The sequence below is a fragment of the Esox lucius genome, chromosome 3 (assembly GCF_011004845.1).
Source record: "Esox lucius isolate fEsoLuc1 chromosome 3, fEsoLuc1.pri, whole genome shotgun sequence".
Classification (NCBI taxonomy): Eukaryota; Metazoa; Chordata; class Actinopteri; order Esociformes; family Esocidae; genus Esox; species Esox lucius.
In genome coordinates, this window is record NC_047571.1 from 761,494 (window position 1) to 776,840 (window position 15,347).

The 15,347-nt window shown below is 38.6% G+C and overlaps 1 protein-coding gene across 3 annotated transcripts in view; it reads left to right on the top strand.

Annotated features, from left to right (window-relative positions):
• Positions 1-15,048, top strand: part of agla (amylo-alpha-1, 6-glucosidase, 4-alpha-glucanotransferase a) — a 154,382-nt gene extending 139,334 nt beyond the window's left edge. For 2 of the 3 annotated variants that reach the window (XM_013132926.3, XM_034291570.1), the window contains exons 33-34: positions 13,995-14,128; positions 14,251-14,368. In XM_013132926.3, the coding sequence (XP_012988380.2) occupies positions 13,995-14,128; positions 14,251-14,368 (252 nt within the window). Of the gene's footprint in view, positions 1-13,994; positions 14,129-14,250 lie in introns of all 3 variants that reach the window. The other variant, XM_013132927.3, reaches the window with a different exon arrangement.
• Positions 15,049-15,347: the final 299 nt, after the last annotated feature.

The following is a 15,347-nucleotide window of genomic DNA, read 5'->3' on the forward strand; positions in this document are numbered from 1 at the left end:
TTATGCATATCCTGTTGTACCTGTGACAGATTTCTACCTGTAAAATAGGGAAAACATCTACCTTTGTCAGGGACCATCTATAATAGGGAACAATTCACTGTCCAAACAAACCATGATAGCCATCATAATGTAGATAATTAAGCATCATCACAAATACGCCAAAGTCCAATACTGGGATTGTCATCGTGTAGAGTTTCCCACCTGTCTTGCGAGAAACAAACCTTCATACATATGAAATCACCATATCAGTTTATTTAGGAAAATCTTAGATTGTAAGGAAAGAAGTAAGTTTCCAATCAAGTGTCCTTCAGTTCTCGTCTTCAGTTTTCTTTGTCTTGCATCAGTGATGAAAGTTCCAAAATCAATTATTGCAGTCAGTGTGATGTGGACCCAGCAATTTGCCTGGTTGTCCTAACAAGTCAGTGTAGGTGTATAATGGATAAGTGAGTTTCCAACACTTCACTTAATCAAGATTAACACCACAACAGTGTATTCCACTGTGTTGGGACCCTGTGACCTTTCCAGTCAACTGGCCCGTGGTACTCTGACCTGTAGTATTTGGAGTCCTTTAGGACTCAGGTGGATTCTCCTCATCTCACTGTCAACGATTCATCTATAAATGGAGTGTGAAGCCAAGTGATCTGACCCTGGCATCGTTCTGCCATGTGAGTGGTCAGGAAAATATGAAACAGATTCAACCAATGTGGTTGTAGAAGTCCTTCTTGAACATGTTGCTGGTACTCACACACTCAGTTGTCTGTGTCCAGTCAGTGACATGATGTATCATCAGAAAAGGGGTTGTGATGTCCTGATCTGTTGAAAGTATAACTGCAAAACAACGATTAGTGTGGTTCAACAGTCCATCGGACTTTCATCCACTGGGTATGGTTCCGTCAACTCCCAACAATGAAGACAATAGATCAGTCCTGAAAACTTGTGGATCTCAGAAGTTCCATCATAAGAGTGAAGTGTACACTCTATTCAGACAAGTTTCCATAAAAGTCTATGTCAAAGTTCCTTTCCCATCCAGAACTGGCTTGGTTGTTTTATGACTCCTTGTGCTATATTAATGCCCGATAGCAGCTAGCAGTGGAATAAAATTGTCAGACTTGACTTTGCTTAGCCAAATCAGAAATGGTTAGATCTATACTATTCAACCATTAAAATGTTCGACCTTACATCAACCAAAACAATTTCCAAATAAACCAATTAAAAACATCCTGTAAATGGAAAATGTAAAACATAACAGATGCCAATGCTCCGTTATAGCTATGCAAACAGAAAAAACAAATTTTTTCACAAAACTCCTTATAAATACCAATTTGATTTGCCTTGAGCCCTAAGCTCAACTCTTTCCAATCATAATCAATTATCATATCATACATCCCCCCTGCCTTCACTTCATTAAGTCAATGGAAAATGACACCATGAGTGAATGCAAAACAATGACAAATAAGGCTACAGGAGGCGCCATCCTGAACCCACACTGGCCATCTTTTCAGGACAGACATGAAAAATAGAGAATTGGTAGTAGGGATGGATCTATAATCCATTCGATAAGGAGTTGCATCCTGTATATTCATCAAAACAAAGTGAACAAGTTAAAAAACACAAACATTCACTAATACAAAGACATCAATGTGCAACACGGTCGCTTGTGCGAAGGAATTATAAACCATATAACCCATTAACAAATTTTACCACATAGCTAAACAGCTCTCAAATTTGTCTTTGCCACAGTACCATCACACAGGTCTGTGAAATTGGCTATCATGCATTTATAATATCCTGTAGTTTCTTGGCACATGCCTAACTAAATTGTTCGGCCCCCAGGGGATAAACTGTGCAACTAAATTGTAGGAGTGAAAACTCCAGCCCATGTGCAGTGGTTTACCTGTTGCAACCACCAGGGCAATTGTATTAGCATAGCGACAGCATACAACTTTAGAATTTTTACAGGCAACGGCCAAACTACCTCATGAAAAACAGTGTCTTGAGTAACCTCCTAAATTTTAGGGAATTCGCAAAGTTAGATTCATTTTTATTCCAAATAGTGGCGGTCAGCTAAACCTTAAATCACAACTTTATGCTTTTTCTTTGTTCTATCATCAACAATGGGGGATGACTTTTGGTCTCTACCCTCACTTCAGTTGGTTTCAAAATCATACATTTCAACATTAAAGCTATTGAGAGGAAAATATATGTAGCTTTCACTTAATGTTTGTTTATCCCAAAACTGTATATGCTTTTGTTGATAAAATTACCATAGATGAGACCAGACTGAACACTCAAATTCCCTTAGTAATAGGCTACTCTGATGTAATGGGAAAGGTTGCTACTATGAGCTCCACCCATTTATGGCAATCCATTAAAAAGGCCAAATGTTAGTTTATGGTCCTCAGACTATCCTATCAATTTAGCCGACATCCTTGGTTAACTGGAGATTTTGATTTAGTGTCCAACCCATCTAATATTTTCGCAGTTTGTAGAAATGTGCTCATCATTATCTATACAACAACTCAACATTAGGGTGGAAATTAAGAAACTCTTAAGAATGGCAATCCAGACAGAAAACAGATGTATGACGTCACTAAAATCAAGGTACAATAAGTAATCCAAAGGAAACTCAATGTAGGCCTTAAACACGGTTACATCAATTACCTATTTGTTCATTAGTCAATTTACCATTTTAGAATTTAAACTCCATTAATGAGTATCAGGTGTTGGTTTTGAAAACAAGCATTATCCCAGTTATCGTTGGTAAATACAAATAAGAGAAACTATATTATTTAACCAAACTCAATTCAGCATTTAAAATACATCTAATTGTTATGTTGGGGAATAAACTCGCTTCAGCTGTATTACCCTTTTTTTTTTTTTTAAGGCTATGACTATACTGGATTCAAATTCAGTCCTCATGGGACACTGCGTGTCTCCTTAAAGTACAAGTCTATCACCATGTGGATTCTTCATCCTACCACTTATACAATATAAAAGGAGAGTGAAAACACAATACGTTAACCTTTTTGTAAGACAACCTTGAGACTATTTTACCAGATTAGAAAATCATTGTACCAAATTCTAATTCATCATAGGTTTCAGATGTACCCACTTGTGCTAGCGAACAGCTCAGCAAGCAACAGACAAGTACCACGTGGTGGGCCTTGATTAAGGCCTACCTACATTGTGAGACCCCCCTTGAGGCCTTACGGTTTTAAACATTATCATCAACGCAATAAATACGTTTGACTCAAAATTACATAAGTACACATGACAAAACAGGTTATTTCTTGAATACCTATTAAAACATGTTCAAGCATGACAGAACAAAACAGGCTATTTCGAATGCCTATTAAAACATGCTATATAACATTCAATTGCTTCTCAAACTACATGTAACATTTAATTAAATAAGCTTGGCTATTACCGAGGAAGGTGATCAGGTTTCCTTGATAAGTTCCAGCTTCATTTAATGATTAAGTACGATACATTTTTAGGAAATAAACATTTAAGAACTCTGAATCAATGATTATGAAAGCTCACGTCAGTTCCTAGTATTGTCCATGATTCCAGGATCCCATAAGAGAGACTCCATCTTGAGACTACTGTCGGTCAGCCAGGTGGTCAAACAGAATGAATCTTCGTCCATTTCGATTGTCTCCTTTTGCGCCTTTCGACTGTTGTCCTTTCTCGGCCATCTTAACTTTCCTCTGTCTTCTCTCTTCGTCTGTACCACACTCTCCATCTGTCCATATACAACTTCCTCGGAATCCATCTTGTTTAGCCGGAAAACGTTCTTTTTCTTTCTGTCCATTTCGAGTCCAGGCATCGTTGTTAATGATCCTTTTCGTTCTTGATGGTATCCTATTCGCGCCTTGCTTTTTAAACACGAACGCATCATGCGCGTCAGAGGCTGCAGTCCTCTTGTTGTATTTGTACAACTGGACGGCATTATATTTTTACTTGTACAAGTCACTGTATAATTGGAATACAGTTCAGCACTGAAGCACACCGGTCAACGCCCCAACAAATTGAGACGGACTGTCCGCACCCGCAGACAGATTCCACGCAATAAAAATCACGGCCTAGTCGGGTCGTCATAGGGCTTGTTTGACAAACTAACGCTTTTTGCAATCTTGACAGTTCGTTCTATGGCGTAGTTTAATGACTCACTGTTCAGTTGTTTTCAGCAACCAGTAACCGGGAAAAACAACTTCTTCCTCGCGATTGCAAATCGAGCCCCTAAGCTCTCCAGCTGAAGTTCAGCAGAATCGTTAAAACATATCCATCGGGTCGCGGCAGCATCGTGTTAGAAATCGGCCGTTTTGTATAGTGGTTGTAATAATTAGCATACCCGTTTGTCAAGGGAGAGAGAAAGTATATTATTTATTGCAGCATTAGAAAGTCTTGTTCATGAGGTTACGGACCTGGTCTTCCTTACACAACCTCAATCTCATCTCAGTCAATCTCTTCTCACTGTAATGTTGGTTACCAGCTAGCCTATACATTAAGGGCGTTTCTAACTTTTTAGAAGTCAACCCCCATGCCATATGGCCATCGTAAACATTCCTGTCATTAGAGCGCTACCTACTGAGAGATAATCTAAACAGAGGTGTTTCTGTTGTTCTCATTATCTAGGCACATTCACTTCCAATGAAACGTACATTCATATTGTAATTGTTAATGCTCAGATTCTACACTATCCTCTTGCAATAGGTCCATCTGGATGGCAAAAGAAATGCAAGTAGTCCCTCAAAGGTAATACAAATTTAAAATGAAAGCTTTGGGTGAGGAAAAGAAGGGTTCAATTGTTGCTTTATTGGCAGAGCGATACAGTGAGCATCAGGTTGCTTCCATCCTGAAAATGTCAAAGACGGCGGTTCTTAAGAACAAGGTCAAGCAACAGACATTGGGGACAACAAAGCTACATACTAGCAGAGGGCAAAAACGACTTTCCATTGACTGAATGACCAGCAACTAATTTGAATGTCACTCAACAACTGTAGGATGATATCAAGTGACCTACAAAAAGAATGGCAAACAGCTTTGCCCAACACCTGGTCGTCTAAGGGCTAAACGGAGACCTGGAGATGCCTACAAGCCACAGTGTCTTGCACCCACTTTGACATGTGGTGGAGGATCTGTGATGATCTGGGGATGCTTCAGCAATGCTGGAATCGGGCATATTAGTCTTTGTGAACGACGCATGAATCAAGCCAAGTACAAGGTTTTCCTGGACAAACACCTACTTCCTCCTGCTCTGACGATGTCCAGCAGGACAATGCTCCAGGCCAAACAGCCAGGTCAATCAAGGTGTGGATGGAGGACCACCAGATCAAGATCCTGTCATGGCCAGCCCAATCTCCAGACCTGAACCCCATTTAAAAACTCTGGAATTTGATCAAGAGGAAGATGGATGGTCACAAGCAATCAAATAAATTCAAGCTACTTAAATTTTTGTGCCAGGAGTGGCATAAAGTCACCCAACAGCAATGTGACAGACTGGTAGAGAGCATGCCAAGATGCATGAAAGCCGTGATGAAAAATCTGGGTTATTCTACCAAATATTGATTTCTGAAATCTTCCTAAGTTAAAACATTAGTATTTTGTTGTTGTAAAATGTATTTGAATTGGTTTTCTTTGCATTATTTGAGGTCTGAAAACAATGCATATTTTTTTGGTTAATTTGACCAGTTGTTATTTTCTACAAATAAATATTTCTATTTGGAATTTGGGAGTAATGTTGTCATTAGTTTATAGAATAAAACATAACTGTTAATTTTACTCAAACACATACCAACGAATAGTAAAACCAGAGGAACTGATAATTTTGCAGTGGTCTCTTCGTTTTTTCCAGAGTTGTATTTTCAAGAAATAATAAAATGTCTCAGTTGCAACATTTGATCTGTTGTCTTTGTGCTATTTTCTATTAAATATAGGGTTTAAATGATTTGCAAATACTATTCTACACATCAGCTATTTGAAAGGTAATTTACATTTTTTTATTTAACCAGGAAAATAACTCACTGAGATTAAAAATCTCTTTAGGTTGTTCTGACTCCTTTGAACATGTCTGTATCTTATTTAAAATTACTGAAACCATATGTTATAGCAAATCTTAATGACAACCTTTCAATTTTAAATGTAAAATAAGAATTAAAAAACTATGACAATAACATTTTTAATAACAAACCTGTTACTATTGTCAAACCTGTTATTAAAGTGTCATCCCTGTTACTTTGTGGTCAACATTTGTAGGATTGCCATTAAAAAATAAAAATAATTAAAGGCAAGTTTATTTGTTTAGTACATTTTATACATAGGGTCAATTCAGAGTGCTTTACATTTGAAAAAACAAAAACATCGGGTATACCAGAAATATATTTTTCTGGTATGGAAGCCAAGGCCTAAAGACCACACTGGCAGTGACGACCAGCATTTTTGTTTGCTTTAGCATTTCTATTTCCTAATAAGTACATAATAATGGTGATTTTGCCAGAAATGTCTTCATATAAACTTAATAAATTGCTATAACTCAGTACAACCGCAAATGCTGCAAAATCCTGTTTGAACACCCACAAACTAGCAGCTGTTGGTGAAGCTAGTGTCGCTGAATGAGCCTATTAGCGGCTAAAGACCCCCCACTTGCATTTATTGACTTATCCCTTGTGATCATGAAATATGCTTCAAAATTTGAGATTCAATGTGGTACTATGCCATTAAATTATGAAATCTCTCTCATCGTTATCCGGTATCAGGTCGCGGGGGCAACAGCTCCAGCAGGGGACCCTTTCCCGAGCCACATTTGCCAGCTCTGACTGGAGGATCCCGAGGCGTTCCCAGGCCAGTGTTGAAATATAATCTCTCCACCTAGTCCTGGTCTCCTCCCAGCTGGACGTGCCTGGAACACCTCCCTAGGGAGACATCCTGGGGGCATCCTTATCAGATGCCCGAACCACCTCAACTGGCTCCTTTGCAAAGGAGCAGCGGCTCTACTCCGAGTTCCTCACGGATGGCCGAGCTTCTCACCCTATCCCTAAAGGGAGAAGCCAGCCACCCTTCTGAGAAAACCCATTTCAGCCGTTTGTACTCGCGATCTAGTTCTTTCGGTCATGACCCAGCCTTCATGACCATAGGTGAGGGTAGGAAGGAAAATTGACCGGTATATCGAGAGCTTTGCCTTCCGGCTCAGCTCTCTTTTTGTAACAACGGTGGATAATGAAATCCACCATGAAATAATTTTTAAAAAAGGCAGTGATTTTATGAAATACATGTAATGATAAAACAAGAAACCCGGCAAGCCTAGTTCAGCCGGCTCACATTAAATGTGATGATCATTGTTGCCTGGATTCAAAGCCAGGTCCCCACGTAAGAGGCTGTTTTTAACCACTACGCCACAGAGCTATACATTTGTTGAAAGTCGGTATAGCATTTCTCAATTAGATCATATGGTCACATATTAATTTGAATATGTCGCTAGACACCATTAATCATTGTGTTAAACTGAGTAACGTTTCTTATTAAGTTTACCTCCACCACAAATAGCATCTATGAACTGTATGACATTTGCCACAAGCGGTTTTAACAGCTTATTGGCCATTCATGAATGACATTGATACAATACCTATCAATATAGGGGACGATAACTGATTTTTTCGTCAAGTGAAAAGACGAGAAAATCATGTAGCCAGCAACGTTTTTGTCTATCCTGAACAAATCCTAACATATAATTCGATCCACCAGAAATGGTCGCAATATAACAGTAAACAGTTTGATTTTAGGCTTTCTATAACGTAGCTACTGAAGGTTGTAGCCAGCTAAGTTTTTGTCTATCCTGAACAAATCCTCTTTTGCCACTGGCAGTTTTAACAGCTAATTAGCCATTTGTGAATTACATTGATAACTATCTATGAATATAGGTGACAATAACTGACTTTGTGGTCAAGTGAAAAGACAAGACAATTATGTAACCAGCAAAGTGTTTGTCTATGATGCTAGGCTTCCTATAACGTAGCAACTGAAAGTTGTTGCCAGGGAACTTTTTGTCTGTCCTGAACAAATCCTAAGACATAATGTGTTTTGACGCGGTATGACAAATAAAAATATTAGGAAATACAATGAATTATGAAATTTCATACCATGGTTTGAAAAAATATGTAATTAATTATTCATATATTACATTATTTTATTTTGACCCCTTTGGTCCACCATAGCTAACTACTACGGAAGCCCTGAAGCACAAGTAGTAAAAAAAAAAGTAGTAACCCTGACCCAAATTCATTATGCTGCAGCATTAAAAGGCCATGTAATGGTTGCTATAGCCCATCGTTCTTTGATTCCGTCCAGTGATAGGCCTATAATTGTTCATTAATAGTTATTTGAAACCCTAAAGCAAGGCAACCTTTGATCGCTAAAGCATTAAGTCAGAACAGTGAGCAATTGGCTGAATAGTAGCACGTTGGCAAAAGGTGCAGCTCCAATTGCAGCTCCAGTTGTTATACATAATGGCTCTGGGTAAATAATTTGATTCAGTAATGTTTGTCCGGGTGTTTCCATATTAGCTCCGGATCTTTGATCAAGGTCCAAAAAAATATTTGTTTTATAGAGAGGTGAAATTATGCAGTAGGCATATTCTAAAGACAGCGGACTAGAACTCAGTTTATATATGCAAGGCGGTATGTTTGTTTTGAATGGCAGAGGGTTGTTAGCCTGTGATTCAGAATACTAACTGCTATTGGTCACAACTAGTGGGCAACGCTTTCTCTTTTTACAGTGCTAGAAGTTCAACTTAAAACGTTTGTAAGCAGAGGGTCAATGCAGCAGCTGGACAGCTTAAGATGTTGTACAGTTTCCAAAACTGTGTCATGCTTACCAAATTACTTTTATGTTTATGTAATGGTGGCACTGTTTTTATTATTGTGGAGTTTTTAATCGAGTTTTTAATCTAATACCATGAATTGTATCATTGAAAAAAAATTGGCAAATTTGTTGCATTTATTAATTTTATTAATATTTTTGTTGATGTTAGAAAAAGATGTCTAGCGCCTGTCAGATCTATATTGTGAGAATTCTGTTTTTTCTCTTCTCTGCACTCTCTTCAGGATTTTGCAGATGTAGCGTTTTTCCAAGGTACTTTTTCCTTGCCAGTAATAGTTTATTCCTAGCTGGTAGAATTGCATCAAAAATATATATTTTACAACTGAAGGTTTCTAGAAGGTCATTAACAGAGGTTGAAGTGCAGATGTCACAAGAGATTGAGGACAATGAGATCGCCTTCTTAAACAGTGCTTTAGGGTTCTCATTGATAAACTGTTTTTTAACAGATCTAATGTAGATGTCAGGAATACTATACATATCAAAGAAAACACAGAAATGATAATATAGGGCCAGGTCAATCACAGCAACATTTGAGATATTAAGACCTTTATTAAAACCTAGATCCCAGGTGTGTCCTCAATTATGCAAAGGCCCTTTCACGTGTGATACTGTACAAAAGTGTCTAAAGTGGTACAGAGTTCTTTAGCAATTGTTATTGACATCATCCACATGAATCTATAGTTAGACAGTCGAAGTCAGTGCAAATAATGGTAGTTCAACAAATTCATCAAAGATATTTGCACAGCGTTTTGGTGGCCTATAAATGGCTAATAGCAGAACACAAGGAGTATATTTCAACAGAGCTGATAGATATTCAAAAGATAAAAAATCTCCAAATGATATCTGCTTGCATTTAATCATGTCACTAAATAAGGCAACTACTCACCCCTCTTTTCTGTCAGCTATAACAGCATCTATTACATTATAATTTTGGAGGGCTGACTCCATATTAACTGCTTGGGCGCTGTTAATGTCTAGTCATGTTTCTGTTAAGGACATGAAATCAAGTTTATAGATACTAACAATTAATTAAAACCTTTCATTCAAAATGACTTGTTTAATAGAGATTACTAACATTTAGGAGAACAAGTCTTGTGTGCTTAATTACATAATTCATGGTAGTTTGTTGTTGAAATATGTATCAAATTGTTATGGTAAGTGTGTGCTATGTTGAATTGTAGAGTTATATTAGTTCTTTTTGTAGTTATAATGGGTATGGGGAAGGATACAGGGTTTTTCCTGCATAGATTATTTTTCGGCACCCCCCAAAGAGGTTTAAGCAAGCACCAAAGGAAAATCACGAGTGCCAAAATGATACGAATTAAAAACACATTGCATTTCAAATCCTCTCCGAATGTGTTTAATAGCAATTTATCAAACAGTTGTGGAACAAGCAGAACATAAACAGAAGGCTAATGAGATTCTCTAAACAATGTAATTTTCCCATGTCGGTTATTTCACTGTTTAATCCTTTAAAAACATACTACCGCATGTGTAGTCACTTGACTCCACCCTGTCCAGTCAGATGCATGGAAGCAATATGGAGAACTCAAACGGCGAGTCAACTGAGGAAAGAAAAACTCTGTGTCCATACAAAAGTGTCCGTCGTTTGGACAAATTTTGGCTTCAGTAAAGACGATGCCTAACAAAATGAAGTCAAATGTACACACTGGAGAAAAACTGTTTCAGGGACCAAAGGTAATACTACCAATCTGTTTCAACACTTGGAACACAATCACGTTACCGAATATGAACAGTGCATGGCTCCAAAACAAAAGAGACTGACAAGCGCCCAGCAACAAGTGCCTCCACAAAGCAGGTGTGGAAGACAAGCATTTCCCAATGCTACACATTATGAAAAGGATTCAAGAAGATGGAAATAAATAACTGACACCATTTGTTACTACATCATGAAGGATAAGGCTCCCACAGCTACAGTGGAACACAGTGGGTTTAACCACCTCGTTAAATCTCTTGACAGACGATACACTGTGCCATTGCGACAATTTTTCTAAACTGCGTGCCCAACATGTACAAACCATGACGTAAAATTTTTTTTATTTTACTATGTGCTTGATATTACAATGTTACAAGGTAAACTTCACATTATAAAACAAAGCAAAAAAAAAATACTACCATTAAAATAATGGTTCATTAATTGTAATCGAGGTAAAATGTTCAATTAATCATGATTTAGATTTTAGGTCATATCGTCCGGTCCTATAGACTGCCATGGCCTTGTCAGCTTCTTTTATTTAGTTAATAAAAAGAGGGTAAAATGCCCTGAAGTGGGATATGACCTCTGCAACCGACTGCCTCTCCCAACCTCATACCCCTGTCCCTCAAACTCACTTCGCTCCCCCCTTCCAATGTTGTAATAAAATATTTATTTTAATCAGTTTTGTAAATGGGGTTTCATTTATTCAAGCATGATAGACATTTTTCAGATGGTAAGAAATAACAAGAAAATGCATAGATTTCTGTCATAAGGTAACTCATTGCCTAGACTGTACGCACACCGATCATGCTAACTGTCGTGCGTAGTCACCCCCAAAGGCCCATTCTGAGCCAGGAAATACCCTGGGATAAGATAACATTTCCGGCCTGATCATTTGGTAGTCATGAGTGCCATTTCTAGAGAATGAACAACAAGGACATCAGTTTTTATTTCCTTCAGCAGTGCATCAAATGTGGGGAAATGGGGGAGATGGACAAGGGTGATGGATGATAGAAATTCTGTTTATCTGCGGTCCACTTCTGGTTTGCCAAGTTTGTAAAAAGTTCAGTGAAGTGTTTTACCTGTTCTGATGAATCTCATTAGTCCATACATGCACAATGATTTGTTTGCTATTCGGGTGGTCAGAGGTATTTATCAGAGGTAATATTTTCATAGATATCACATATCAAAATATATTAAAGATCAAAATACACTGTGTAATTTGTTGAGAATAAAATAACGTAACAATGGTCACTGGAGAACAAAATCACCAACCAATTAAAAGCTGGATTCAAATTCACACCAAAAATCTAAGTAAACAATTGAAATCCCAGGCAGTTCCAACTTGCATGAATTTCATCATGGCAACTCATAATGTGACTCAGTAGTGTGTATGGCCCCCACGTGCCTGTATGCACTCCCAACATAATTTGGGCATGCTCCTGATGGGACTGTGGATGGTGTCATTAGGGATCTCCCAGACCTGGACCAGGGCATCTGTGAGGTCCTGGACAGTCTGTGGCGCTCCTTGGCAGCGTCGGATCCACAGATACATAATGTCCCAGAGGTTCTCAATTGGTTTCAGGTCTAAGGAACGTGAGGGCCAGTCAATGGCATCAATGCCTTTGTCATCCAGGAACTGCCTACACACTCTGGCCACATGAGGCCTGGCATTGTCTTCCACCACGAGGAACCCAAGGCCCACTGCACTAGCGTAAATTCTGACGATGGGTCTGAGGATTTAATCCCAGTACCTAACAGCAGTTAGGGTACCGTTGACTAGCATGTGAAGGTCTGTCAGACCCTCCAAGGATATGCCTCCCCAGACCATTATTGACCCACAACCAAAACGGTCATGCTGCATGATGTTTGCAGGCAGCATAACATTCATCACAGTGTGCACCTGCTCTCATCTGTGAAGAGAACGGGGCACCAATGGAGGACCTGCCAATTCTGGTGTTCTCTGGCGAATGCCAATAGAGCTGCATGGTCTTTGCCTGTGAGCACAGGTCCCACTAGAGGATGTCGAGTCCTCATGCCACACTCTTGAAGTCTGTTTGACAGTTTGGTCAGCAACATGCACACCAGTAGCCCGCTGGAGGTCCTTTTGTAGGTCTCTGGCAGTCCTGCTGCTGAGTTGATGCCCTTCTACAGCCCTGTCCCGCTCTCCTGGTGTAACGGTCCATCTCCTGCTATCTCCTCCATCCTCTTGGGACTGTACTGGGAGACACAGCAAACCTTCTTGTGACAGCACGTATGGATGTGGCATCCTGGAGGTGCTGGACTGCCTATGCAACCTAAATAGGCTGCAGGTACTGACTCATACTACCAGTAGTGAGAAAGGCACTAGTAAAATGGATCATTCAAGCTGGATCATTCCACTCCTCTTTAGTCCTGAGGACGCGGCATCTATGATTCCCAAAAAGTATTTCAAATTGAAATACTTTGTCAGGAAGGACAAGGAAAGAGGAATTGTCTGTGGCAAATCAAAAAACGGTTTTGCAATTGTCTATGGCAAAACTGTTTCGACTGTTTCGGACAAACATTTCGCAAATCAAAAATTCATTTGTTATATTTTGTGAGGCTTGGTCTGAAGATCATCTGTGCTGATATTCTGGAAGAATATTCTGGAACAACATTTGTGGCCTGTGAAATCTTTCTAAACTTTTTCAGAAAATTCAAAATGGTGGAAAATATAGTATGGCAGAAATGAAAATGGCCTCTGCAGTTTCACTGCTTGGTTCCCCTAAATAATAATAAACAAAAAATTACTATAGTGTTCTGCAGCTTCGCTGCTTGGACCCCTAATAAAAAACGACTAACAATTGCTTGGATCCTTAAATAACATACATCTACAATAGAGTTCCACAGTTTTGTTGCTTGGACCCCTAAAAATGTACAATTACAACACGCAATCGTATTTTTTTCAAACGTTTTTTTTTTTTTCAGCTACACCGTTGTCTTGGTAATGATTGGATGTGAGAATAATTTGATAGCAATACACAATTAATATAGGTGTATTCTATAAATGTATAGTTTTTCTGTGAATATATTATAATTGAGGCTACAGTTTGATTTTTGATCATTAAGAAAGTATAAATTGAGCAGAGGTGGAAAGCTACCAAGCAGGTCTGAGCACTTCATTCAAGCACCACTTCACTAACTAGCTTATTGCAATGCTTGTTTTGCGCTGTGCTCTTTGCGACTTCAAGCTTATAAACTAGTGGCATAAATGAGAGAAATACATTTAAATCCTTAATAGCACATACTTGTATAACAATTAGTCATTAACTAAAATGTCATGATCATGACACCCCTTCTGAGGGCATCACTAAAATTGTATTCAAATGTATTTATTCTAATGGTTCAAATCACTACATGTTTGATTGTTTCTTTATAGGAGTGGTTATGGCCAATTGGGTACTTCCTGCGAGCAAAACTATATTTTGCCAAGAAGCTTGGGAAGGAGACTTATGAACAGACAGTGTACCTAGTGAAGAGCATCCTTTCTCAGCATTATGTCCACCTGGAGAGGTAAAAAAATACAAAAACCAATGCCTATTTCTCCATGCATTCACCCACACACACATACATTTATGCACACACATACATTTATGCACACCCACTTTTTAAACTTGTTTCTTCTAACCCCCCAGGTCAAGCTGGAAGGGTTTACCAGAGCTGACCAATGAGAATGGCCAGTATTGCCCCTTCAGCTGCGAATCACAGGCCTGGTCTATTTCCACGGTGCTTGAAGTCCTCCATGACATGTAGCATCACACGTGTGTGTGTGTGTGTGGAGGGGGGGGGCTTGCCCTGTGATCTCATGTCTTCTTGTAGCTCTGGTACCTTCATTTGTTGTCTTGTTTGGATCTCATATACACACTATGCATTTACCCTACTCAAGTATACAGTAATGAACTGCACTAGCAGAGGGTTTTCTGAAATTGTAGCTCACAGCTCACAACATGACAGTGTTGACAATGTATAATCCCTCCCTATAGATTAAAAGTAGATACTGTATGTACATCAGCAGAATAATTAAAGAGACAGTAATTGTAATTGTATTGTAATGGATACAAGAATGGCTTTTCAACCAGCTGTCCTCAAATGCAGTGAAACTCTTCTTTCGCCTGCACTGCTACCCTTTTGCTGGTGATCCTTTTGCTGGTGGTAAGATATCATAATGTACTATAAAAAAGTGACAACCCATTGCTGCGCGGTTCCATGCATGTTAATTCAGTTCAATATATAAAGAAGAAACTCTAAATAAATTAAATACTCTGACAAAGGATTTGTAGAGTTGATGTTCTATCCAATCCATTAAATGTGATACATCTCGAGTGAATCAGGTGCCTGATTTTATTGGTCAGCATGCTTCAAACGTATACCTCTGATTAGTGTCTACGTTTTTTGCAATGGAACTTAATAGAACATAAACAGTCTGCAACATGGTCTTTTCTGTGTCTCTGTTTCATGTCTAGGCAGTTTCATTTAAGGAGTATCCTGTCACATCTTAACCTGCTCCCAGTTAGGTCTCTGATTGTGTTTAAAAAGGACATTTACTTTTAAATACAACCCGTTTCCTAAAATGCAAATTAAAACTAAATGCAATGATGTGCAAATCATTTAAGTGAAAATAGTACAAAGTCAACATATCAAATGTTCAAACTGAGAAATGTTATTGCTTTTGGAAAAAGAAATGCCTATTTAGAATTTGATGCCAGCAACACTTCATATTCATTTTTGCCAC